Source organism: Sarcophilus harrisii, chromosome 4, assembly GCF_902635505.1.
Source record: "Sarcophilus harrisii chromosome 4, mSarHar1.11, whole genome shotgun sequence".
Classification (NCBI taxonomy): domain Eukaryota; kingdom Metazoa; phylum Chordata; class Mammalia; order Dasyuromorphia; family Dasyuridae; genus Sarcophilus; species Sarcophilus harrisii.
Genome location: NC_045429.1, coordinates 337,154,577 through 337,182,112, shown reverse-complemented (window position 1 = coordinate 337,182,112; position 27,536 = coordinate 337,154,577). Strand labels below are relative to the sequence as shown.

Here is a 27,536-nt window from a genome sequence, read left to right as displayed (position 1 = left end):
CTAACTTTATCCACATATCCACATATCACAGATGTGTTAAAGACTTGTTTTTTCATTTGTAAAATGAGATGGTCTCCAAGGTTCCTTTTCTTTATTTTTAAAAATAGTATTTTATTTCTTCCAATGATATATTAAGATAATTTTTAGCATTCATTTTTACAAAATTTTGAATTTCAAAATTTTCTCCCTTTCTTCCCCCCTTCCTAAAATGGTAAAAAGTTATATATGTTCAAGGCCCCTTTGCAATTCTAACATTAAGATTCTGTGAATCTATTTCTGTAGGGATTCCCTTTTGGATGACTTTTATCATTCCCAATTTATCATGTTCTTTCCTCACTTCCCTCTGGGAGCCCTCCTCCTCTCGCCCATCCCTCAGCATTCCTCCTACCCAGATCCGGAGAAACCCAAGGAGTTAATCGCTCTCCAGAAGCCTGGCCAAAACATCCTCTCCTCCATCCCATCCACATAAAGAGTGCTGACTCACAGAGTCTCTCCACCTTCTCTGTGCCCAGACTCGGCTGGGAATGAGCAGCAGAGAGGAGCCCGGCCTGGCTACCTGAGCAGCAGGGAGAAGCTGAGGGCTTGGCCGGGCCTTGGTGTCTCAGGCCAGGGAAAGAGCAGAGTCCCTGGTTGTGGTGTTTCGCTACAATGGCCCTGCCTGTAGCTGACCCCGTTAGCTCTGAGCCCATTGTACCAGGAGTTGGAGCCAGGGAGAGAGAGCCTTAGGAGACAGGGATGAAGAAGAGGAGAACGCAGCTGAAGATGTCTGACAGCTACTGCCACCCTGTATTCAGATCTGCCTGGGGGTGGGACTGAGGGAGGTGTGTCCTGGGGAGCCTGGTGGAAGAATTAGGGGAACCATCAGCAGCAGCATCTCTGGCTGGTAAGAGTGTGGGGGCAGGGGGAGTGTCCCCCTATAGGGGGGACCAAAGGATGGGGAGAGGAGAGCCTTCCAACATCAAACTCTCTTATAGGATTGGGGCTCCTGGTGTGGGCACTGTCCAGATCCAGATCTCAGAGAGCAATGGGACTTTTCCTCAGGGAAACAGCTTCTGTTTCTCTTCCTTGAGACTGGGAGGGGTTGGTGGTAATGGCCTGTACCCTGGACACAGTACAGTCTTCTATGGCTTTGCATTATGGTGGGGGTGTGTCCAGCTGCCTCTGGGAAGGGTCCAATCGATCAGTCTTGACAGGAGGCAGTGTTTATGAGTCCTGATTCTGGGTGTGTCAGCCTGGCCTGAAGCCCAGGGAGGACCCCTTTCCTGGTTCCCTCCTAGAATTTTCCCATCCCCTTCCTCCCAGAAGGGAACATGGGCAGAGACCAGAGATAAAATGCAAGGAAAGATGGAGATAGACAGATGCATACACAAGGAGTGGAGTCTTTCTTCTTCCATAGGTCAGCAGAATAGCCTTCAATATAGAATAGAAAGGAGAGATTTAGTGTATTCCTTGATTGAAAGACCTGCCAGACCACTTCTGTTTCTCCAATGCAAAGCAGGAGCGCTCCCGGGACCTACTACTGGGCATGGGCTGGCACTGCCCTCTGGTGGGCACTGAGAGGTGAGGGAACCGTCCTTTGCCCAGCCAGAAAGCTCAGCTTGATGGAAGCTGTGAAAATTCTTGGACACTGTCCCCATCCTCCTCAAACCCCACTCTATAGTCAGGGTCCCCACTCCTAGACCCAAGTCCTGGTGCTGACTCTCAACTTCTCCTGCTTTTAAAAAATAATTTTTATTATAAACCTAATATCTCAACAAATACCAAAAATCAAATATATTCAAGTACCCTCTTCTCCAATGGCACCGTGGTACCTTCAATGGGGGTATTCCCTCTAATGGTCAGAGCTCGTGGCTCCCTTATGCCCGTCTGTCCTGTGTGGATGTTACTCATGACTTCCTATATATTGGCCACAGATCTAACCAATGTGTTAAAAATCTTCCTCAAGGGACAGCGAGGGGCCCAGTGGTTAGAGCCCCAGCCCTGAAGTCAGGAGGACCTGAGTTCAAATTTGCCCTCAGACACTTAATACTTCCTAGCTGTGTGACCCTGGGCAAGTCACTTACCCCCAATTGCCTCAGCAACCAAAAAATATTTTTCCTCAAATTCTTTTTCATTTTGGAATTTTATTCCTCATTTTGTTTATTTACTTTTGTAAATATTTGTTTCATTGGGAAGAGGGTGGAGAGAGTGAAAGGAGAAAGAAGAGGGAGCCATTTCTAAATAGCTGGGTTTTATATATTATTTAATGGAAAACAAGTAAATAAACAAAATGAGCAAAAACTCCCCTAAAATTAAGCTCAAAGAAAGCCTTAAACTTTAAACTATTTGCTCTAAAAAAATCACTCATGTAAATATTAGCAAAGTAACAATCTTAGAAATGCATTTCCTCTGTACTTACCTCTGATTGCTTTCCTTTTTTATAAAAGTAGCTTTAACTTTCATTTATACCTCTTGTCTTTAGATCACCTTCATTTATGAACATATCTTTCCATTTTTTTCTACCCATTGAATCATCTCTTGTAATAAAGAAAAAAAAGGCAACTTCCCAAACTAACCAACTTGTTGATCAAGTTTATGATAGCGGCATTATGGTATTCCTTATCCATAGCCTATCTCTGCAAAATGCCACAGGGGTGTTTGCTTATTTTTTCTTTGTAGCTAAGCTTGGTTTTGATTTTTTGATCATTAGGTATTTATAAGACTTGGTTTCCCCTGTTTTTAGTTAATCTTTATTTTCTTTGCTTCTCTTTATAAAGTATTTCCTTATTTTTTTTTGTATTCTTCATATTTGTCATTCTCAGAATCTTAATACCATCTATTATGCTGATTTACAGAGACTCTTCAGAGACACAATAGATACAGCTCTGGAATCAAGAAGCCTCGGACACAGTTGATAATAGATAGTGATAAGTGATCTTGGATAATTCATTTAAATGTTTTCAGCCTCAGTTTCCTCAGCTGTAAAATGGGGATAATACTAGTTCCTACCTTTTAGACTTATTTTAAGGATCAAAGAGGTAATATTTTTGTAAAGCATGTCTGGCATGAAATAGCAGATGCTTAAAATTTTTTATTTCCTTTCCTATCTTCCTATCTCAGTTTGCTCAAATTGCTGATTTTCATATACTGTTTTAAGTTTGGCAAAATATTTTATACATGTTATCTCATTAGCTTCTCTACATATTAGACAAAGATGATAACTGGCATTTAGATAGCCCCTGAAGGTTTGGTAAAGGTCCAGTACAAATATAATCTCCCCAGAAACCGGTGCTTCTCTATTTTATAGATAAGGAAATAGAGGTTAAGAGCTCATAAGTGATTTATCCAAAGTCACACAGTAAGTATTTAGGACAGGATTAGAATTCAAATTTTCCCCACTCCAAGACACTTAGTTCTATCACCTGCACTGCCTAGCTGCCTAGTAACAAGAAGGTACTAAGTACTAACTATGTGACTTAACTCAAGTAATTGGACTTTTCTGAGCCTCAATTTCCTTATCTGTCAGAAGAAAAGATTATATTTTTAGGTCCTTTCTAAGTAGACATCTATGATTCCTTTTTTCTGTTACAAATAAAGTTGCTAAGAATATTTTTATAGATATGGTTTAAAAGATTGTAGATTATAGCAGGCCTTTTAAAACTTTTTCTTCTTCTTTTGCAACTCCTTTTTACCAGAGAAATTTTTACATAATCCTAGGGATATAAGTATATTAAATAGGTACACAAATCAAACTTTTACTGATTATAAATCATAATTTTGTGACTCCCACATTCACAGCCGCTGGGATTGTGACTGACAGTTTAAGAAGCTAAGGATTACAGGATTATGATATAGATTATTAAATATTATAGATAATATAAATTATTATTATATCAATTTGGAGCTGAAAGGGAATTCAGAGGCAGACCATGGAATCCAAAACTCTTATTTTAACAGAGGAGGAAACTGAGATACAGGGGAATTAAATGATTTGCTCGGGAGTCACCCAACCAATAAGTGTCTAAAGTGAGATGTGAACACAGGTCTACCAGCCTCCAAGTCCAATATCCTATTCATAATATCACAACTTATTTTCTACTTTTAAAAATAATGCTAAGCTATAATCCTAGGAATGAGATCCCTGGACCATAGGATTCTAAATTTAGTGCTAACTTGGCAAAGCTAAGATTCAAATGTAGGTCCTCTGACTTCAGATTGAATATTCTTTCTACAATATTATAGCTTTCTAACTTAGTCAACTGGCATTTATTAAGCACCTGCTAGGTGCCAGGCACTATTCTAAGTCCTGGGAATCTAAAGAAAGGTAAAACAAACAAAAGAAAACCAATTCCTGTCTGCCAGCCTAATGGGAGGGACAACATGATTATGTACAAAGCAAGATACAGACAAAGATAAATCAGAGATAATCAATAATAGAAAGGTACTAGCATCAAAAAGCATTGAGAAAGACTTCTTGTAAAAGATGAGATTTTAGCTGAGATTTTATTGAAATTGGTGAAGTCAAGACAGGAGGTAGAGAATTCCAGGCATGGGGATAATAAGTGAAAATGTCCCTGAGAAGATGGGAGATGGAATGTCTTGAGGAATCGCTAGGAAGCTAGTGTCATGGGACTGCAGCAATTTGTGTGTGTGTGTGTGTGTGTGTGTGTGTGTGTGTGTGTGTGTGTAAGGTATAAGAAAACTGGAAAGGTAGGAGGGGACCAGTTTATGATGCATTTTAAAGACCCATTTCTTCTATATTTGACCCTAAAGGTAACAAAGAGCCATTTATTGAAAAAGGGAAAGTGATCTGGTTAAATCTGTACTTTAAGAAGATGACTTTATAACTGAATATAGGCTAGGGGGACTTGAGGCAAGGACACCAACCTGAAGATCATTGCAATGGTCCAGGAAGGAGGCTTGCTGCCAGATTGCTCTCTCCACAAAATTGTACCAATTTACAGCTCTACCAAAGATGTAAGATGCCTGTTTTACTATAGCCCCAAAGATATCGATCTGTTTTGTTTTTATAACAAATTATTTTTTTCTTTTCCCTCAAATTTTCTATTTGGCAGCATGGAAGCAAATGAAAACAGGGTTGTTTCTTCTTCTCCAGGGACAGTGGGAAAGTAAACTTCCCCTTTTCAATCTTTAGCCCCACGGGAAGGATGCTGGATATGGAACTCTGCCATAGTGTGAGGGTTATAGAAGCCAGAACCCTACTGTGACGCAAAGACAGTGACAGTGGGAAGAGAACTCATACCTACGCTGATGTCAATCATTCTTTCTCTCTCCCTTTTTGCCCTGGCAGCTTCCTTGTGCCCCTCACCTGCCTCTAGGTGCCATTGCCCTCTACCCATGGACACAGGCTTTTCCCTCTGACTCTGGCCAAACTGGATGACCAGGGCCCCCCAAAGGGACACCTGGATGTGCCTGAGGCAGCTGCCCTCTGTGACGCCACCACTCTCACTGGTGACTGGGGGATGTGTGTATATGCTGGGGGCGGTTTATTGGAAGAATTTCAAAGGTGGGAGGAGATCAATATTTAATTCTGAAATTCTGGAATTATTTCCCCATTATGAGGTACAGAACGACAGAGGCTCAGGGGGACAATCCTTGGGGAATATCTTTTGGGAGTTCTGATGGGATGTAGTAGGCAGCAAAATGCCTTTCTCAAGTATATTGCAGGATAATAATAATAAATGTAATAACATTAACTATGTAATAACAATAACATTTCTGTAACATTTTAAGATTACAAAGTGTTTTCCTTGGAATAACCCATTTGAGAAATTTAGCACAAATATTATCACAATTTTACAGATGAATAAACTGAGGCACAGAGAAAGGAAGAAATAAATATTTATTGAGTACCTTTAGTAGACATAGGAAGTTTTAAGGGAGAGGCAGATAAAAGTGTAGAGAGACAGAGATGGTGAGTTTCAGGAATCAGGGTGAGGGAAAAGAGTCAGCAGCAACCTGGAGGGGAGGTAAAAATCAGGGGCTCTGCAAGTGCTCTTCTCTCTCTGCCACCTTTCTGATTCCCTTTTTCCTTCTGCCAGAACTCTGTAATGATGTACCTGAGGTGGAGATCATCACCCTCCTGGGGGAACAGCTGCCACATTACAAACTTAGAGCTGACTCTGTCTTTGGCTATGAACATCATGATTGGATTCAGACTCCAATGGTACCCTCTGATGTCTCCAGACACCTGACACCCAACCAGATCCAGGAAACACTGCAATATTTTTGTGAGTAAACATTGGCCATACTTGGGCTCAGATACTCATATTGGTTTAAATCAGCAATTAATCAATCAGTTAATTGATAAGCACTTATTAAGCACCTACTGTGTTAGATTCTGGGAATATAAAAATAAAAATAAAAATGACACAGTCCCTTCTCTCAAGGATTTTCATTTTATAGGACTGTATCATTGTGAAAATTTGTTTGTTCTTTTCACTCTTTGGGCTGGTGTGACTTGCTTCTGGGCAGATAGAACCTGGGAAGCTATTTGCAGGTCTTGGTTTTATGTATGATTTTATGAGTTCCTTGGGAAGAGAATTAGGTTGGAATCTGGGGAAGACAGAACAGAAAATCAGAGAGGGTTGGAGCTGAGACCTGCACTAAGGGAAGAGGGAAAACTCTTGACAGAGGGAGAGGGTAGTTAATCTTCTTTGCTGAGGCTTCCTCCATAACTGGATCTTCTTTATTTTCCTCTTCCCCCTCCCAAGTCCTGAGAAGAAGCTTAAGACTCTTAGTAATAATCTGGAGACTGTCTGACTCCCACCCCTTCCCACCTGGAGCCACTTGGACTTCTGCCATGTACATTAAGCCCAGGATTCCTTAGTCTATTCAAGGAATCCAGAGAACACCCCCAGAATCCTTTATACTTGAAAGGTATGAAAAGAAGAAGAGAAAAATGCTGGACTCGAAAACTCCATTTCTCTCCAGAGTAAACTCTTTTCTTCTTAAAGTTATTTCTATGGATACAGTCAGACATCCCCATTTCTTTATTGCCAATGTTCTAGATTCATAGGTTGGACTATTCGGGCCATCTTACCCCTGAACTGTCCATTACCTTTAGAATCAAACATAAAGAAACACATTCCTTTATTTGTTATTTAAAGATCTTCCTAACCTGGCCTCTTTTTATTGTTCTTTTCCTCATCCTATACAACATTGGCCCACCTGTATGAATCCCTCATTTCAAATTTTCCAAGGCTTTATCATAGTTGTTCCCCAAGTCAGGAATATGCTATAAACAAGATGCAGGTTATAAATAGAGTGCCTACAGCTGGACTGAGGAGCCCCAGCTAGGAGGCTGCCGGGTAGGCATAAAGGTAGCTGAAGGGTCCTCCATCAATTCATCTGTCAGTGAAGTCCTCACCCCTATTTCTTCACCTATGCCCATTCATTTTTGCTGATTGCCTTTCAATCAATCAATCAACCTTCTGTGTCAAGTACTGTGCTAAATGCTAAGAATACAAAAACAAAAAGGAAAGACCCTGTATGGAAGTAGCTTGAATCAAATCTCACCTACTCCCGGTGGCTTCCCCAGTTTCCTCCAGGTGCTAAAGCCTTCCCCTTCCAGTCTCTTTTATCTACTCTACCTTTCTTATGCTTCCCTAGTTGTTCACATGTCTTCCCTAAGAATGTAAAGTCCTCTGGAGCAGAGCCTGTGTTTGTTTTCCTTTGTTTCTTTGGCACAAGTTAGAGTGGTGGCTAGTTATTGTTGCTTTGGATCCTTTTACCCTGGCTCAAGCCCCAGGCACAAACCCTACAACCTTTTAGGGGAGCACAGGGAGTCCTCAGGAACGCCTGGGAGTTGCTGTTCAGCTGTTCCAGTTACCCTATGTTAACTGAAAAGTTTTCCATCCCTTAAGCTGATTTCAAGAAGTCAAGTGGAGCCACAAATCCCATCTTGGAAGAATTAGAGCTAGAGAAAGGCCTGCTTGTCCTTGGCCCTAGTATCCTCCTAACTCTGGCAGGGCTTGGGGCCAAGGAAAAATACTGTCAACACCATCCCCTCCCCAACATTTTATTATGGGCCAGATCAAATTACATTCAGTAAACAGCAAGGGCAATCTTGAAGCGGAAAAAATGTAGGCAGGACATCCTCCCCATTCATTTGATGATATAGATGTTTGTAGGCTGGAAATGGGTATATGAGTTTAGGTTTTTGCTGTTTTGCTTCAGTATAAGTTAAGTGCCCCAGGGCTGTGATTTGCTATCACCTGGTGATACTTCTTTCCTGCCTCCCCCCCTTACCTCCATTCTCAATTCAACCCTGTTGGTTTTACAAAGAAGCAACGTTAGCTGTCTAACTTTGATCACTTAACATCAAAATGCCCACAGATCCTCATTTCTCCTCTCCAGCCCAATTGTATGATCATAACTGAAACGACCTCCCTCCTTTTACAGAGAAGGAAGGTGAGATCCAGAGACTGGAACAACAACAATAATAATAAATAACAACTAACATTTATATATTGCTTACTCTGTGCCAGGCACTATGCTAAGTGCCTTACAGTTATCTCATTTGATTCAAAAGCAATCCTAGGAGGTAAGTTTTATTATTATATTCATTTTGCATATGAAGAAAATGAAACAAGTCAGACTTGCCTAACATTACTCAGCTAGTCTCAGGTCATATTTGAATTCAGATCTCCAGCTGTTCTATTCATTGCACCACTGAGTTGCAAGCCTGGGTTTCAAAGCCACCAGGTCCTCCCATTGTGATTCCAGTAATCTTTTCATCACCCCACTCCATGTGTCCCCAATCTGGCTTTGTTTTTCAGATCCATTTGGAGGGGACCTGAGGAAAGGAAAGCCTCCTGGGGTGGGGGCCTTGGTGTCCTCATCTGGACAATGAGGTCATTGGACTATATGGCCTCTGAAGTCCTTTCCAGCTCTAAGTCTGTGAGCTGATGAGTGGTCCCACCTTCTTGTGTCTAGGCGCACTCGCGCGTGTCTTTGGAAGGGGGACGTGCAAGAAAAAGACTCAGGTGTCCTCTGCACCAACAATCCCAGACTGTTGCTTTGGGCTAAAACCAATCTGGCCAGAGAGTTGGAGAGAGACCAATGTGGAGGGAGGGGAAAGGCAGTAGAGCTTTGGAGGCCGAATAAATCTTCTCAAGCCCTCATCTTCCGCCTTGCTCCCATTGGTCTCAAATCCTTACCTTGGAAGATCCCAGTTTGGTCCCTATCTGGTGCACCGGCACCTAACTCTCCGCTAAAACCTGGTCTGCCTCTCTTTGCACATCCCCCTCATCCCAATCCCCTCCCCGTCACGTGGTATGGATCAACCAGGTGCTATAAACAAGACGCAGGTTATAAATAGAGTGCGCAAGGCTGCGGGCTGCAGAGCTCGGGCTATGGGACTGGAGAGCCGGAGTGCGGCTAGCTGGGGGGGTCCTAGCTTAGCGCATCTCTCTGTGAGGACAGCCTCTGCCCATCCCTCAGTCGCCCCACCCCCAAATCTTCTCGGGGACGTGACTCTAGTCCTCTTTGGGCCGCGTGGCCGCGGAGATGGAGGGTCCGGTGTCAGTAGAAATCTGGAGCAGCCCGGCTGCGTACTGTACCGGAGGGACCGGCTCCGAGAGAACCTCGGAGCTGCTCATCCGAGAGCTGGAAGAAGGTAACGGGGACCCAGGAGTCTCCAGCTGGGAGATCGGGGTGGGGTGGGGTAAGGATGCCCAATGAATGCGCATCCTTGTCTGGCAACTGTTCCCTTCTCATTCGAGGTCCGCAGTCTCGGGCATCTTGAGTGCTATAGGTTTAGAGTTGTGGGGAGGATCGATTGAGATGTTTGTAAAGCGCTTAGTACGGTGCCTGGCACACAGTAGGAACTCAATACATACCTGTTTCTTTTTCTGTAGCATCTACCTCTTCTCGGTGACCTCTGGTTACCTGTTCTCTGCCCCTACCTGGCATTCTAATAGTTGTATTCCCCCTCTTCCTGGACCGAGATACCCCCTTTTTGTGTTCTCTGGGGACTATTTGGCCCCTCCATTCCCCGCCCCCCACCAGCAGATCTATGGACTTCTCTTGCTTCCTCTCCCTCCCTTCCCTTCCTTCTCCTCCCACCCCACCCCCAAATCCCTAGTAAAGCAGGCGCAGTGTCTAGGTTGGGGAACGTGCTTTCAGTGTGAGTCCTGAGCTGGACACTCCAAAAGCCCAAATCTGCTGCTTAGCCATTTACACTGTATGCTGTTTCCTTTAAAATGACTGGAGAGGGAAGGGGGGAGGACAGGGGTCTTCTATCTAGGTCAGGTTGGCTTCTCTTCTCACCACCCCTCCCCCCTTCATGGCATAGATGGGGAGGGGACTTGTGCCTTGAGCCCGGGCGCTGGTTGGGGCTATGAGAATCCCTGCCAGCCTTCCTTCTCCATGTGGCTGGGGAGGGCAAAGCTGAGAAGTGGCGAGAGGGATAAATAACCCGATCCCAGCAGAGGTCTCTGGCATTAGAGATGCCACAGAATTTTTCTTTTCCTCCCTACTCCGATGGACATCTCCCCCTCCCTAATTTTAGTAAGGGGGACTAGAAGAAAGGCTATGCTAAGGTCAAGAGGCTCTTATTTAATGAGACATTTGTGGCAATTAATACCAATTAGAGGCTGATGAACTTGACAGGGGACCAGGAAGGCTCTAATTCTTGGAGGCTGGGAAGGAAGGTTGTTTCATTCTAGTGGACGTGCGGGTCTACGCATACATTCCCCCAGCCTCAGTCTCATCCCCGGGGCAACTGGATAGCCAGGCAAACTGAAGCATCTTGGAATATCCCACTTCTTCTAAAAATATTTAAAAACAGAAAAAGCAATTAAAATATTGGGGAGAGAGCCACTCCATTATACTTCCGAGGGGGGAAAGCCAGTAATTGACTTATTCTTCTCCCAGATCAGCCCTCTCTTCTCTCCCCTCCCCAACCCCCACTAGAGAAACTGGGTCAAACCAGATTTTCCCTTGGAAGTGGGGAGGGGGCGGCATCTCTGCAGGCAGATGTAGAATGCTTGTTTGGAACTGGGGATTTGGGTGTTTTATGAGGGCAGCATGAAAGCCCATTTCTACTATCTTCATTTTTACTCCTTTAGGGGGAGGTGGAAATGGTAATAAAAGTGAAACTATATAGATGTCCCCTGAAATCTCCCTTCTTTCTACCTCATGTATTCTTTTTCTAATACCTGCAGTACTCTGCTCGGACAGAGTTAGCCAAGTTACCAAGACCTATCATGATATTGATGCTGTGACCAGCCTACTGGAAGAGGTGAATATATCCCCACATTTCTGCCCCTGTCATGATTTTGTTTTACCTTACATTTTCCCACCACTTTCTCAAGCCTCCAGTCCATCAGATAGAGACCACACCTCATTCTCAATTCTGAAAGCTTGCTGGGGAAAGAAGGGTCTAGTTCTTAATGTCTTCCCTCTGGTACATTATCTTTCTGGGGTTCTTAACTGTCTGTCTGACCAGGTGGTGAGTTAGGCAAAGAGTAAAGGTAGGAATAGAATTGTGGAATTGTTAGAATTGTAAAGAGCCTTAGCGACGCTTAAATCCAACTTTACTTAAGAGAAGGAGAAACAGGTCGGGAGAAGCAGTTTGTCCTAAGGGCACATAAGCAAGTTTGGGGCAGAGCTAGGTGGATCAGGTTTCTTGGTTCCTAACCAAGGGAATTAGGATTCTTTCTATTAGAACTGTGAGTCTCAAACTTTTTGGTCTCAGGACTCCCTTTATACTTTTAAAAATTGAGGACTATAAAGAGTTTTTGTTTATGTGGGCCATATCCGCCAGTATTTACTATGTTAAAAATTAAAACAGATAAAATGTTTCATATTTATTCATAAAATTTAAAAAACCCATTACATTTTGACATAATATTTTTTATTTTTTGTTGTTTTTAATACACATTGCTTTATGAATCATGTTGGAGAGAACAATCAGAGCAAAAGGGAAAAACCAGGAGAGATAAAAAATCAGAATAAAGAAGTGAACATAACATGTGTTAATTTACATTCAATTTCCTTAGATCTTTTTCTGGATGCAGATTTTAAAAAATATTTTATTTTTTGCTGAGGTGGTTGAAGTTAATTGACTTGCCCAGGGTTACACAACTAGGCAGTATTAAGTGTCTGAGATTAGATTTGAACTCAGTCCTCCAGACTTCAGAGCCAATGCTCTATCTATTGCACTATCTTGGTGCCCTGACATAATTTTTTTTAAAAGGAGCACACTTTTAAAAATTGTTTTTTTATTTTTAATAGTATTTTATTTTTCCAAATATAAGCAAAGATAGTTTTCAACATTCACCTTTGCAAAACCTTATGCTCCAAATTTTACTCCCTCTCCTCTCCTCCCCCTCTTCCTAAGACAGCAAGCAATCTGATAGAGGTTAAAAATGGCATAAAGTTTTCATGAAAAATATTTCCTCTCAGAAAAACTATTATGGAGAAAAAGTTTAAAGGTAAAACTGTTTTACCTTCTTTTTCAAATCTTCTTAAGATCTTCTAGAAGATAATTGAATTCTCTTATCTGCTGCTGCATTCAGTTTAATCCAAATGTCGTCTTGGTTGGCTGTATGAAGAAAAAATGGTCTCCCACAGATAGGTACTTGGAAAAGGAAGGAGTATTTTAATAGACAAATAACATCATACTGTTATTATCAAAATAATTTTAATCTTGAAATTTTGAAAGGGATTTGGGAGGCCCTTGGGATATTAAAGTTCCACACTTTGAAAATCTTTGTATTAGACCATACTGCTTTCCCCGGCCAGTCTGAACTAGAAAGGCCCCCACAGGCTGCATCTTAGGTGATACTTGGTACTGTGGGCAACATTCCCCACCCTGTTCATTCCTGCCCTGGACTAGCCTCCTGACTAGTTGAACCCATAAAGACTTTTCTCTCCTCTCCCTTTTCTTGGCCTGCAGAAAGAACGGGACTTGGAGTTGGCAGCTAGGATTGGTCAATCTCTGCTGAAACAGAATTGCTCCTTGTCCAAGCAGAATGAATTACTGGAGGAGCAGCTGGAGTTGGCCAGGGAGGAGGTAAAATGGCCAGGGCCTGGGCCCTTCTCAGGAGGCTTTCTGTATACCTTTCTCCTAAGGGTACCTTCTTGCCCCTCCTCTCTTGTTGACTGCCTTGTAATCCATCCCCAGATTGTTGGGATTTCCTATTGTGCTTCATTCTTGACCCCCATTCCAAAGTTGTGAGCTATCCTTCATCTTCCTTATACTTTCTCTCTTCCACCCTCCCCAGATTGCCCAACTTCGGCATGAAGTTACTATGCGGGATAATCTCCTCCATCTCTATACAAACACTGTTGAGGAAAGTGAGCCCTCCAGCACCTCCCCTACTCCGTGAGTTCCTGGGCCCTGAGCCCCTGGGTCCTGTTCCCTGCACTCATTCTGACCTTACTGCGTCAGGCTCAGATGATCCAGGACGATCTTCATGGCATGTCCGAGAGCTGAAATCAGTGGGATCCCTTCTTTCCACCCTACCCCAAACTAGAGTCATCGGGCAGAAAATATCACATCTGGCAGGGGGACCTAAAAGACCAATTTAGTCTAATTCTCATTTTGTTGTTGTTCAGTCATTCAGGCCTGTCAGGCTCTTTGTGATCTCATGGACAAGTCCGTGGGATTTTCTTGGCAAAGATGCTAGTGGTTTGCCATTTCCTTCTCCAGTGTGTCCCCATTTTACAGATGAGGAACTGAGACAAATAGGGGTTAAGTGATTTGCCCAGTAAATAATTCTCAGTGTAATAATGAGGAGATAAAGGCCCATAAAGAGAAGTGACTTAAGATCTCACTCTGGGTTAATGACAGAATTGTGTCTGTTTAAACAATGCCTCTGATGCTATGACTGGGGGCAGCTTCTGGAATTCCAATTTCCTTTTCTATGAAATGAAGAGCCTGGACCAGCTAGTTTTTTTTTTCTTCTTCTGTTCTTGCTGCTCAGATTTCCCTAAACATGTATTCCATAGAGACAAAGATTTGATATAGGAGATTCTCAGATGAGGAAGCTGAGGAGCACCATGGATAGGGTGCTAGACTTTGAGTCAGGAGGACCTGTTCCAATCTGGCCTCAGACACTTACTAGCTGTGGGACTCTGGGCAAGTCACCAAAGCCTGTCTGCCTCAGTTTCCTCATCTGTAAAATGAGCTGGAGAAGGAAATGGCAAACCTCTAGCTGTGAGCTCCTGGGTGGGTCACTTAATCTGGAGGCTTCAGTTTCCTTATCTGTAAAATGAGCTGCAGAAGGAAATGGAAAACTCATCTAGGATCTTTGCCAAGAAAGCCCTTGGACAAGATTGATAATAACTGAACAATAACGATGGGGAAACAGTGCAGACTGGGGCTCCCTCTCTGCAGTTTGTCTTGGTTGCTCAGATCTTCGAATGGTTAAAAGGCTTATTTATATCAGAGTGTTTCATATGTAAGACTAGTCCTATCCACTGTACAAGGGTGGTCATGTCTCTAATCCCATGGTTCCCCACCATTGAAAGGCTAGCCCTCTATATTCTGAGTAGCAATGTATGTGTGCCTGGAAGCTCGTGCTTGAGTTAGAGAGGGCCACTTTTCCTCAGTTTCCCCTCTCTGATCTTCTTCCTTTCTCTGTCTCCCCCCACCACCCAGACTTCGCCATTGTGATTCCTCAGCTTCTCTTCAGCACTGTATCCAGTTGGACACCCTGCAACAGAAGCTGAGGGGTCTGGAGGAGGAGAACCAGCAGCTTAGGCTGGAGGTGGGACACGGGGCTTTGTGTTAACCTGGGAGAACCGATAGCTTTGTCTCTCTTGGAAGGGGTGGGGGAAGATCAGTTTAGCTAGCTTTTAAAATTTTTTAATTTTTAATTTTTTTTCCTCTTGTTACTCCTCAGACTTCCTAAACTTGCATGCCATAGGGACAGGGACTTGAGATAGTACCCCTGCACTTTCTAACCTCCTCATCTCCTAATTAATGATTGTGGGGGTGGTAGTAGTGCAGAAATGTTCATGCTCTTTTCCTTCTCCTTTCTTCCAGGCCAGCAGCATCGTCACGGAGACCTGCCAGTATGAGGACCAGGAGCAGCAGCTGATGCTGGATTGTGTGGAGCAGTTCTGTATGTAGCATGGAAGCTGGGTGTGGGTGGCTCTTCCTGAGAGGTTGCCTCTGGGTTATGGTACTATTCTCTTGGCCGTTTTTTGTTTGGCAGCTAGGTAGAAAGCTGAACTTGGAGTTGGGAAAACTTAAATTCCAATTTGGTCTCAGACACTTACTTAGCAGATCATGTCACTTTTTGGCCTCACTTTCCCCATCTGTAAATGAGTATAGTAAGTAACCCCTCATAGGGTGGTTGCATAAAGATCAAATGACAAAATGCTTTGCAAATTGAGAAATGCTATATAAATGCTAGCTATTATTATATTATTACTTCTTATTTAGTCTTTTAGTCATGTCCAACTCTTTTTGAGCCCATTTGGGATTTTCTTGGCAAAGTTACTGGAATAATTTGACATTTCCTTCTTCAGCTCATTTTGCAGATGAGGAAACTGAGGCAAGTAGGGTCAAGTGACTTGTTTAGGATTACACAGCTAGTAAGTGTCTGAGATCAGATTTTAACTCTTGCTGACTCCAGGCCTGGCACTCTATTATGCCATCTGGGTGCTCTGTATTATTATATTATAGGTGTCATCATCATCATCATTATTATTGATGATAGCTCACATTTATAGAAGGCTTGATAGTTTAAAAAGGCTTTCACAGACTTCCTCTCATTTGATCTTTGAAACTACCCTTCAAGGTAGGTTGTGAAAGTATCATTATCCTCCTTTTATGGGGACATTGAAGCTCAGGGTTTAAAGGCCTTGTCCCAAATTAGGTAGTGAGTTAAGTGGCAATGTCAGGATGTCAGCAGATACACTGATTCTTGATCCAGTTTCCTTTCTATTGGGTCATGCTATCCCTTTCTTTTTTTCTCCCAGAAATCAAGAAATAATCTTTACCTCAGATCCCAAACTTTTTGTCTCTTTAAAGTTATTTTAATTTATTTTCTAATTAACAAAGCTCTTTTCTTTCCTTCCCATCTCTTCTTTCTCTCTCTGTATCCAAATGTGGGAAAAGTTAAAAAAAAAAAGATAGAAAGAAAAAACAAAACTTTAATAACAAATGTATTTAGGTCAAACACAAGCAAATTCCCATATTGGCCATATCCAAAAAGATGTATATTCCATTCAGTACCCAGTCCCTCTTTCTCAGGAGGTGGGTAGCATGTTTCATCATAGATCCTCCTAAAGAATGGTTTGTGAAATATTTTTGAAGTGTTTTGTCTTTACAATATGGTGGTTGTGGTTGTGCAAATCGTTCCATTGGTTCTGCTCCCCGGCACTGAATCAGTTCATAGCATGAATTTTTCCAAATTTCTCTGAAACCATCCCCTTCGTTATTTTTTTGGTGGCACTATAGTATCCTTGATCATATCATATTTGTGCAGACATTTTGGGCACATAATGGGTTCCTCCTTTGCACCTACAAAAAGTGTTGCTGTGAGTATTTTTTGTCACATGGGTCCTTTTTCCTCTTCCTTTGATCTCTCTGGAGTAGACGCCACAGTGATACGTAGTTTAGTAACTTTTTGCCTCCTCCCTGAGTCTTTTTATGAGGCTGAAGCTAAGCTCTTCACTAGCCCAGTGACAGTGAGATCTAATCAGACAACAAGAATGTTTTGAAAACAGACTATACCGCTAGCACCATAAATCCCTTCCGTTTTTTTAGCTGAGGAAACAAAACTACCATTCACAGAACAGAGAAGGGCTCAGTGCCAAACAAAATGCTTTGCTGAGAGTTTCAGCGAGAATTTGGGAGAAGACATGCTTCCTGGCTTTTTTCAGGTCTCTGTAAAGTCTTACCTTCTACAAGAAGTCTTTCCTTGGAGTTTCCTGATTGAGATTATCTCCAGTGCACCCTGGATATCTCCTGTTTGTAATTAGCTCGTAGATACCTTCTTTCCACTTTGAATGCCTTGAGGCACTGGTGATTTTCTATCTTGCTTTGTATCTCCAACACTTAGCATAGTGAAGCACATAGTAGGCCATACATAATAGATTTGTTGACTGAGGACTGATACACCAGCAGGACCTGATGTAGTTCGTGGAGAAGGCAAGTCTTGGGTTTGAAAGACAACCCCCTGCTCCTTCTCTCACAAACTACCAAATTTTTATTTTTAAAAAAGTGTACATACGTTACCTACATATGTAAATACATACATATATGCAAGGTTTTAGATACTGATTCAGAGTCAAAAAATGAAAAAATCTCTTCCTCAGGCATGAATTATGGCACGAATAAAATAGAATACAAAGCAGGGAACAATAGGGACAAAGGAGGGACTAGGAAACTGCTTGAGAAAAATTGGGTTGAGGGGAGAGTTCTAGAAATCCAGGTCCAATTTCTGCTTCTGATATATTCTAATTGCTTCACTTTTGAGCCTCAGTTTGCTCTTCAGTTATGTCTCTCTCTTGGTGACCCCATTTGGAGTTTTCTTGGCAAAGATAGTGCAGTGGTTGACTATTTATTTCCTTTTCCAGTTTATTTTACAAATAGGAAAACTGAGGCAATTAGGATCACACAGCCAGTTAGGGACTGAGAGCAGATTTGAACTCGGGGAAGATGAGTCTTCCTGACCCCCAGGTCCAGCTTTCTGTACACTATGGGTCACCTAAGCTGCTTATTTCGTAGGTTTATAAGGCTTGAATGAGCTAATATATGCATACATGTTCTGTTAAGCCTTAAATATGTCCATTTTATTTATGTCAGCTGGGGTTTGGGGGTTCAGTGGAAAATGGGAGAATGATTCTCCCTCTATCCTCAGCGGAAGTGAGCCAGCAGGTAGCTTTGTTGACTGAGGAATTGGCTCAAAAGGCAGAGGACCAGGCCCGTCAGCAGGAGGAAATCAGCGTGCTTCTGGCCCAGATTGTGGGACTCCAACAGCGGTGCCGGGAGGTGAGTGATGCTCCCCGTCTCTCTTGGGGGAAACTCCCTCTTACTCTTGCTTCAAAGTACCTTTCAGGGGAAAATTGCATTCCAGGGAGGGATGTTGCAACCTGTTTAGATCGGGCAATCAGTACTGAGACTCTGGGACCTTGGGGATGGAGTGATGGCTCCTAAGCACAGGGACTATGGCGGTCCTGGATCATCTTAGTGATGGTAGTAGGGGAGGCTGGAGCTGTTGGTCCCAGGTGGTGACAATTCTTAGTTGCTTTCCAGTATGGAACTGAGATGGAAGAGTTACAACAGCATTTGACATCGGCCAAAGAGAGCCAGAGGAAACTTCAGACAGAGGTAAGGTCCCCTTCATCTCATCTGCTTATTTCTGACCCCTCCCCTCACATACAAAGAGTAGTTGAACTACAGAGGAGAGCATATAATTCAAATGTTCTCATTTTATTAATCCCCACTCCCCAAATTTAGCAGCCTTCAACAAAAACATTCTAAGATGATGTTTAACAAGTTAATACTCACTATTTACTGTTTACTTCAGAGACTCCGTCTGACTTTTTTCCTCCCAAGGCATTTAGCTTGAATTTTGTTCCCATCAAAAATAAGCAATAAAATTTGTTTTAACTGTTATCAATAAAGGAAGAAATGTTGAGATGGGTCGAAGACTAACCTTGGCGTCAGGAAGTCTTGCCTCTGACAGATAGTAGGATGTGTTTGACCTTCTCAGGCCACTTTCTAACACTAAATTACAAGTGAGTTGTCTAGGCTGCATTGACTGAGGGACTTTCCTTACCAGGAATTCCCCAAATACCAGTGAAATCCTAGATCTGATGCTACCATTTTGCTGTAACTGCTCTCTGCCCCAAGGAAAAGCATAAGTATTTAAATATGAATAAGAAGAGATAAAAATAAAGCTTAAACTAAATTATGAATGATTGCTTCTATAACCTTGGCTTTTTAATTATCTAAAAGTTTTTGTATTTTTTGTTTTGAGATGTTATTTTCTCAGATTTTTCCATTTCCTCACCCACCCCATAGTATCTTCCTACAGAAAGACAGTTAAATATGCGCAGCTGAGAGCACATTTAACATTGTTGTGGTTCTTTCACCAAAAGGGTGTGTTTTAGTTAATTGGTTATTTGAAAGTAGAGAAAGTTTGGGCTTGTAGGCAGGAGGAACAAACTAGTTTCATTTCTCCCCTAGTCCTGAGCCATGGCTCTCTGAGCCTTAAACTATTCTTAGACTATACATTATATGAATGAGCTGATTTAATGAGGAATCAGGTTGGTCCCTGGTATCTGACCTGCACCATATTGAATTTTCTTCATGATTGTCATGGTGCTTCTTTCTATTTTCTTCACCCTGGCACATAGTTAGTACTTAGCATTTACACTAAATGCTTGTTGAATGAATGTGCTGGTTCATACAAGACTTCCCATATTTTTCTGAATTCTTCATATCTCTTGTCTTTGTATTCCTATCCTTAGCTTTTAGAAACTTAACTGTGGCCCACGGTGGGTATCAAGTCCCCTCATTTTATAGATGAAACCCAGGGCTCAACGGGATGACGTGAATTATTAGCAATTTAGAACTAGTGCTTCTGGGTCCAGCCTTTAATTTCTCTGTTCCTTCCTCTGCCTTTCTTAATCTCATCCCAACCTTTGAAAGCTGGGCCCCTGAGAGGGAAAAGATCTTCAGCGATGGAGTACAGAAATACATCAGCTTGTTCAGATGGCTAAGGGGAAGGTGAAGGTGGGAGTGGGGCAGGGTAGGGACCCCTCCCAGGGTCCTAACAATGTCTGGTGTCCTCAGATGCAAGACCTACAAGAGAAATATGCTGAGTGTGATGGTTTGCTGAACGAAGCCCAGGAAGAACTTAAAAAACACCGCCTCCAAAGCCTGCCCAGTGGCACAGTCAGCCACTACAACAGTGTGTATAGCCTGCCGCTGGTGAGCACATAGCATGTACATCTTCCTTCTCGTCTCAAAGTCACAGCTGGTAGGGAGAATGCCCACACCCAGCATTTTTTAAAATTTATTTACCCCATTACATTTAAAAAACATTTAAAAAATATTTGTTTATAAGATTTTTCAGTTCTAGGTTCTTTCCCTTATCCCTACCCATAATGAAGTTTGTGAAGTTATGAAAAACATTTCCATAAAAGTCATGTTGTAAAAGCAAACTATAAATCTTCCACTTTAATGAAAATAAAGACCCTCAAGAAAAATACAGTTAAGACAGAAACAGAAAGAGAGACAGAGAGACAGAGATAGAAGCAGAGAGAGACAGAGAGATAGACAGACAGAGACAGAGAGAATGCTTCAATCTATATTTAAACATAATCAGTTTCTCTCTGGATATGTATGCAGCATTTTTTAAAATTAAATTAAGTTAAATTAAATAAGTTTTAATAAAAGAATAATGCATTTAATTAAATTATTTTAAATGGACAACTATTTCTTTTTCTCCTCCATCCTTACTGAAAACAGAAATGAAGCCCTTGAAACAAATAAACATGATAAAGCAAGAGAATTTTCCCTTTATGCATGCTTTTCCTCTGATCTTTGAAAGGGGTTTTTCTCACATCTTCAGGATTCCCTGGCTGCAGAGATTAAAGGGACAATGAGAAAGGAAAATGAGACTCCATCTTCTGATAGCCGGTGAGCTGAGGGACGGGGTGGGTTCTTGGATCCCAAACTGAAGTTGTCTCCAGCCTCCCAATTATGCTCTCCTCCCCCAACACAACATCCCAAGTCCTTCTTCTCTCTTCCCTTCCTACCCTTGTGCTTCACCTGAATCTTTCTCTTTCCTTCAATAACTGGGCAATGATCTGAGACCCTTCCATACGTTTGAGGAGACAACGTTTCAAAGTTCTGGTTTTTGTCCAATGCTTTGCATGTTCTTGGCGTGTGGTAAGCCCTTGACTTGCTATTTGTCGACTGACCAGGTGCTTCCTCTGCTGAGAGACAGCTCGGTCCGTTGTAGTCATTTTGTGGTGGTTCAGTCTCTCAGTTGTGGCTGACTTTGTTACCCCGTTTGGCATTTTCTTGGCAAAGATACTGGGATATGGTTTGTCATTTCCTTCTCCAGCTCATTTTGCATGTGAGGAAACTGAGGCAAACAGGATTAAGTGATTTGCCCAGGCTAGTAAATGCCTGAGCTGAATTTGAAGTCAGATTGTTCCCACTTAGGCTCTTTGCCCTGTCTCTGTGACACCTTCCTGTGAGACTTGGAAGGGCCTCCGAGGACATCTCGTCCAAATCATGAATTGTTCTGGCAGAGAAAAAATCTTTGCCTAGAAACCAGCTTTTTGGTGGGGGCCCCAAGGAAGGCTGGAGCTCAGGTGATGAGCGTCTCTCTTCAGACCCGCTTGAGGAATGTGACCCAGTAATTGTGTCCTACAGCAGACATTCACTTGCAAGAACCCTGGGTATCACCAGCTATGATGAGACATCAGACTTGCATGAAATCACTTTGAGTTGGGCACTGGTTCCTTTCCCAGCAATGTCTGCATTCTTAACTTCCTCTGGTGACCACAGCTTTGCCAGTTAGGTCTGTAGGTGATGGAGACAGGGGAGGCTAATTTAGGAGAGAAATGCTTTTTGATATCCCCTAAAACATACAAAACAAAACTTGCTCCTCCCCAGAGAAGACTTTTGTGAGTAGAAGCTATCTATAATCTGTCTATAATAATATAATCCTTCCCAAAGGGGCTACTCCATTTCCTCCCTTTGCCTTTTGTGCTCACTGTTCTTCATGGCTAGAATGATCTTGTTCCTCAACTTTGCCTCCTGGCTTCCCTCAAAATTCAACTCATATCTCACCTTAATGCTAGTGCTTTCCTCTGAGAATAATACTTTCCATTTATGCTATTTAGATCTTGCATGTGCATGGTTTTTATTTTATTTTTTTAAGTTTTTTTATTTTTCAAAACAGATGCGTGGACAATTTAACATCAGCCCTTGCAAAACCTTGTGTTCCAATTTTCCCTCCCTTCCTCCGTGCCCTCCCCTAGATGGCAAGTAGTCCAATATATGTTAAACATGGTAGAAATATGTTAAATCCAATATGTGCACACATATTTATACAATTATTGTGCTGCACAAGAAAAACCAAACCAGTTAAAAAAAAAAAAAAGGCGGAATAAAATGCCAGCAAGCAACAATGAAAAGAGTGAGAATGCTATGTTGTGTTCCACACTCAGTTCCCACAGTCTTCTCTTTGGGTGTAAATGGCTCTTCATCATGCACAAGTGGAACTGGTTTTAATCATCTCATTGTTGAAGAGAGCCATGTCCATCAGAACTGATCATTGTATAATCTTCTTGCCGTGTATAATCTCCTGGTACTACTCCATGTGTATGGTTTTTTGCATGTTGTTTCCCCACTGTGAAGGCGCAGGGGCTGTGGTTTTGTTTTTTGTTTTTGACTTTTCTTTGTTTCACGTATTTTAAAAAATTTTTATATTTATTTTAAATTTAATTAATTTACTTTTCTCTGTATTCCTAGCACTTAGCATAGTGCATGGTATACTATTGCTTAATAAATGCTTGTGGACAGTTGACTGATTTTCACTCTTGCAAGTGCTCATTTCCTCAGTGTGAAATGGGCAGTATAAGTCATCGTTGTTGAGTTGGTTCTGACTCCTAGGAACTCATGGACCATAACTGCCAAAAAGGCTGCCTTTGCAAAGATAATTTAATAGTTTACCATTTCCTTCTCCAGTGAGTTTGAGGCAAACTTGTTGAGTTGTCCAGAATCACACAGGTAGTGTCTTGAGGTTGAATTTGAATTCTTTTCTTTCTAATTCCAGGCCCTGCTCTAACTATTAGGCTTCTTTTGTACAAGTAGTAGTATCCTGAGTTTACAATTGAGGAAACTGTGATGGGATCAACTGAGAAGGGCCCAATTTGCTGCCTTGCCCCACCTGATATAACAAAACCCTCCACCAGTTTGTGAGAATGATCTTGCAACTTTGTGTCCCATCTCCTTCCTCCCAGGAACCTTCGCCGGGTGTTTGAAACAGTGAAAGCTGTGAACCATGGTAGTAGGTCCCGGTCGGGCAGTGCCTCTCTTCACCATCCCCTTCCTGGCTCTCCCCCACTCTCTGTGGCTGGCAGTCCAACAGGCACCCCCCCTACAAACCGCCACCGCTCTGATGCTTCTCGTCGCATCCTCCTGTAAGTACTTGGAAGTACGAGGGGCTGAGAGGAGAGACTGAAGGGGAAATTCATGTGGTTTGGAGAAAAGAGGGCTGGAGAACCCTGGACCCAGGGAAGGAAGGAGAATAGTGATGGTGGGAATGGATACAGCAGGTAGAAAGTAAAGGGAGAAAAATCCCTACTTGATGGAGTTCCTGTCTCCAATATAAAGAATACCTGAAAAGAATCTTAAAGAAAATCACTAATATGGAAATAAATATAACTTATTTCTGATTATTTACTGTCTCAGGGGGTGGGAAAGGGAGGGACAAAAGAACTCAAAACTTTAAAAAAACTCAAAAGGTTAAAAACTTGTTTTAATATGTAATTGGGGGAAATAGATAATATTACACATATATTTTATATTCATCTCTTTATATCTGCCTTCCTATTTATATATCTGTATCTGTTCATTCTATCTAAATATTTCTCTATCTACATACATATCTATTTACTTCTCTCTCTCTCTCTCTCCATTTACTTCTGTTTGTCTGTCTCTCTGAGAAATGATGGGAGCTTACTGACTGATAGCTGCCATCCTTCCTGGGCAGCCCTAGTGACTTGTAGCAAGGGTATCCCTTCAAGGGCCTGGCCTGGGGGGATGTCAGGAAAAAGGTACGGGTGATCTTACCTGGTTCTGGGTTCTTTTAGGTTGGAGGAAGCATCTGGTGAGGAAGAAGAGAAGAAGGTGGGTTGCCCAGGCACCCCCGGGAGCCAGGACCTGGCAGTGGCCCTGCAGCAGCTGGCAGCGTGGCAGGAGGCTCAGGAGGCAGAGGCGGGTGTGGAGAAGCTGGGCCAGGATGTGGAGAGTTCCAGTGGAGTGCTGACTCCTAGTGAGAGTCTTGTGTCGGGAAGCTCAGATCCTCCTGGGGGCTCTATCTTCTCCATGGGCTCCCTCACTTACCTACCTGACAAACTGCAGATTGTCAAACCGCTGGAAGGTAAGAGTAGGTGAGAAAGGTTTGGGGGGCCGGAGATGGCAGCAAGGAGCCTGCCCTGACGCTGTCCCTTCCATTTTGGGACAGTGAAACCTCCCATTACCATTGCCCTGGAACCCCGTAGCAGAACCAGTGGTTCACACCTTCAGTGTAAATGTTTGCACACCGGGCATTAGGTGCCCCCTAAGTCTGACCTGAGGTCCAAAGTACCACCCTGTGTGTGACTTGTGTCATTTGGGCTCCAGGGGGTTGGAGGGAGCAGGATTAGCCAGAACCGACCGCTGTCTCATACACGCCCATCCCCTTGTTATCCTCAGGCTCGGCGACTCTGCACCACTGGCAGCAGCTGGCCCAGCCCCACCTGGCAGGGATCCTGGATCCTCGCCCTGGGGTTCTGACCAAGGATTTCCGTCAGCTGGAAGTGGATGTGGAGAAAGTATACACTCTTCAGGACCCTGAAGAAGACGAGGAGACAGTGGGGACATCCTTGGCCAAGGATAAGGCTCACCTCCTGTGTGAGTCAGACTTCTCACTTCTCCCTCTTTCCCAAATAAAATCCAAACCAGGAACAACTGAAAGGGAAGGGGGAGATGAAAAAAGGATGTTAAATGGAGAAAGGATAAAGTCATCATCTCCCACTATTCTCTAGAATGTCTACAGTTGAACTACTTTTTTATGCATCTGCCCAGAAGTGTTAGAGCATTCTCCTATAATACCTTAAAATAGGATAACGGCTCATGTTTATGTAAAAAGAACCTGTAAAGAAATCTGTAAAGTTGCTTAATCCTGATAATACCCCCTGTGTTTGGCGTCTTGGATGTTAGACCCAATTTACAGTTGATGAAATTGAGGATCAGAAGTCACCTAAAAGCACATGTGAAAACACAGCATCCCTGGGTAGCTGGTCCAGCGTTCTCCCAGACCCTCCCAGCAGCATCCCTGGGTGACTGGTCCAGCGCCTTCCCAGCAGCATCCCTGGGTGCCTGGTCCGCTGCTCTCCCGGCCCCTCCTGGCAGCATCCCCAGGTGGTTGGTCCAGCGCTCTCCCAGCAGCATCCCTGGGTGCCTGGTCCAGTGCTCTCCCAGGCCCTCCCAGGCCCTCCCAGCCCCGGGTACTACAAAGCCTCTCCTCTCCAACACGCACTGTCCTGTCTCTCTCATTGTCTGCCTGATCCTGTGTCTGGGTGATTCTGCTTCATGTACCATCTCTCCCGTGAAATCCGTCCTGGCGTGGCTTGTGCTTTCACTCTATAAGCATCTGCTGAGTGCTTTTATTCTATAGCATCTCCCTGTGCTGGATCCGGGGGCAGGGGCGAGGGATGGGGAGCTGGCTCAGATGCAGCTCATTGGGACTAGGGCCTGGGCAACGTGGGCAACGTGACTAGGAGAGAAGCTGATGACTGAAAGCGTGAGAGAACGTGCCATAGGCTGAGCGGGCGGATGCTGAGGAGGAGCCCAGGAGATGGGTTAGTCAGGGGACTGTCCAACCCTTGGCTATGCTATACCCTGCCCCGTCACTCCCTCTCATCCTCTCATCAGTGGGCCACTCAGTGAGAGTCTGAGGGAGTGGGAACATCTTTGCTCATGGGAAAAGGAGTGTGAATGTGACCCCTCCCTACCTGATGTGTCTTTCCTCTTTCCTTCAGACCCCTCCCTCCTGGTGTGTGTTAATCCCACATTTCCTGTCCCCTTCCAGTGTTGCACTCTGTTAACAATCTCCCCCAGACCCCAGCCACCTACACAATCACTACTGGCCGCCTGGTCTGCCCCTCCTCTGATGTCACCTCCGATACCCCCAGGTAAGGCAACTGGTGCCTTTAAAGCCTTGTTTCTCCTTCCCAGAGACAAATCCCTTCCAGAGACCACGGATGGTGGCTCTCGCATCTCTTCTTCTTACCCCCGCCTTTTGTTATTTTCTTCTTGTGAGTTCTTTGCTATTTTATGAGTTCTTCTCCCCCTTTTTCTTTCTTCCGCAGGCTTTGCCATTCTGCCACCCCCTGCTGCAGTCCCGCAGAGGGCCTAAAACCCATCCATCCACCACCTTCCCAGACTCTGCTTTGTCTTCTGAAGAAAGATGGCATCTCTGCTCTCCCAGAGTCCCCATTTACACCTCTGCATCCAGACAGGAGAAGATGGCCTCTAGGAAGCTTTGCTCTATCCAGAGAACTGCCTCAAAATGGGTGGGGGGCATCAAGGTGGGGTCAGGGATGGGTTGGTCAGGAGACCACCAATGGCTTTAGCATCAATTTGGTACAGAAGCTAAGGCAGCTGGGGTTGGACTGTGTGGTGGCCAGAGGGGCTTCGAAGAGATGGAAAGTGGGGACTTGAGAGCCCCCTGGCCCTGGCCCAGCCTCAAGACAATAGGTTGACGGAGGGTGAGAGAGCATTCCTTGAGTGTGTTTTTGTTGGGGGTGGCAGGATGGGTCCCTTCCCTCACCCTCGCCATTGCCCTCATTCTGTTGCTGAGAGGCAGCTAAAGTAGAGTTTGGACCCCTTTCCTTCCTCCCTTCAACCACACTCACATACACACGCGTCCCCCGAGTCCCACCTCACATCTCTACTTGCCACATGCACTTTCTAGGACCTGCACTTAGTTTCCCTGTATCCCCATCATCTAACCCCCTAACCAATTTAGTCTTGGTTGTAAATAGAGGTTAATATTTAAAACTGTGATGAGAAAGTCTTGAGTTTTCATATCTGTGAATAATGTAAGATAGTAAGACCCTAATTCCTTCCCCCTGGATTCCTTACCCACCCCCCTATTTTTTTTTTAAAGCTTTCTGCTCCAAAAGCTACCACTGTGTACATGGGCACTGCTGGGGAGAGGTAACTAAGACCCCTCCTCACCCCTTGCAATCACCATATGGACGCTCATTAAACTCATCTTGTGGACGGTGGCTCAGTGCCACGCAATAAACGATATGACCTAGGTGACTGCCCGAGTTCTGTCTCTCTGGAGAGTGAATGGTTTAGGAAGCTGGTGAAGGGGAGGGAACGAGTTCTTTCTAGAGCTATAGAAGCTTGAAACTAGGAGGAACCTTCAATAGGTTTTACATCGAGAGAGTTGGTAGCACAGCTAGAATTGGAGCCTCAGAGCCCTTAATGTAATTTTTTTGGGGTTTTTTTTTTGGTGTTTTTTGGGGTTTTTTTTCCTCTTACCTCTTCATGGATTTCTGTTTCTATAGGGAGGAGGAGGAGCAGAATGGGGAAAGAGGGAGAAAGGTTGGAGGAGTGTTAATTGTCTTTTATTTTGCTCAGTGTAGTGTAATAAATGCTAGTGTTGGAGTCAGAAGGCCTAGGATCAAATCCTGGTTTTGTCATTCTATGCATGACCTTTTGGGGAATTGTTTCAACTCTAAACCTTTACTTTCTTGTCTGTAAAATGGAGATTGCACCTGCCATCGCTGTCTCATTGGTTTGGGGTAAAGAAAACTCTATAGAAATA

The 27,536-nt window shown here is 43.5% G+C and overlaps 1 protein-coding gene across 1 annotated transcript; it reads left to right on the top strand.

The window, feature by feature from the left end:
- Nucleotides 1-648: 648 nt before the first annotated feature.
- HAP1 (huntingtin associated protein 1) lies at nt 649-27,536 on the top strand. Its single transcript, XM_031968664.1, has 17 exons — nt 649-672; nt 5,319-5,451; nt 6,042-6,230; nt 11,169-11,245; nt 12,905-13,021; nt 13,233-13,333; nt 14,612-14,720; nt 14,999-15,077; nt 17,826-17,956; nt 18,221-18,295; nt 19,766-19,903; nt 20,547-20,614; nt 22,954-23,133; nt 23,806-24,095; nt 24,410-24,607; nt 25,788-25,890; nt 26,068-27,536. Exons 1-17 carry the CDS (start codon nt 649-651, stop codon nt 26,417-26,419), a joined length of 2,364 nt encoding a protein of 787 aa, XP_031824524.1. The 3' UTR covers nt 26,420-27,536.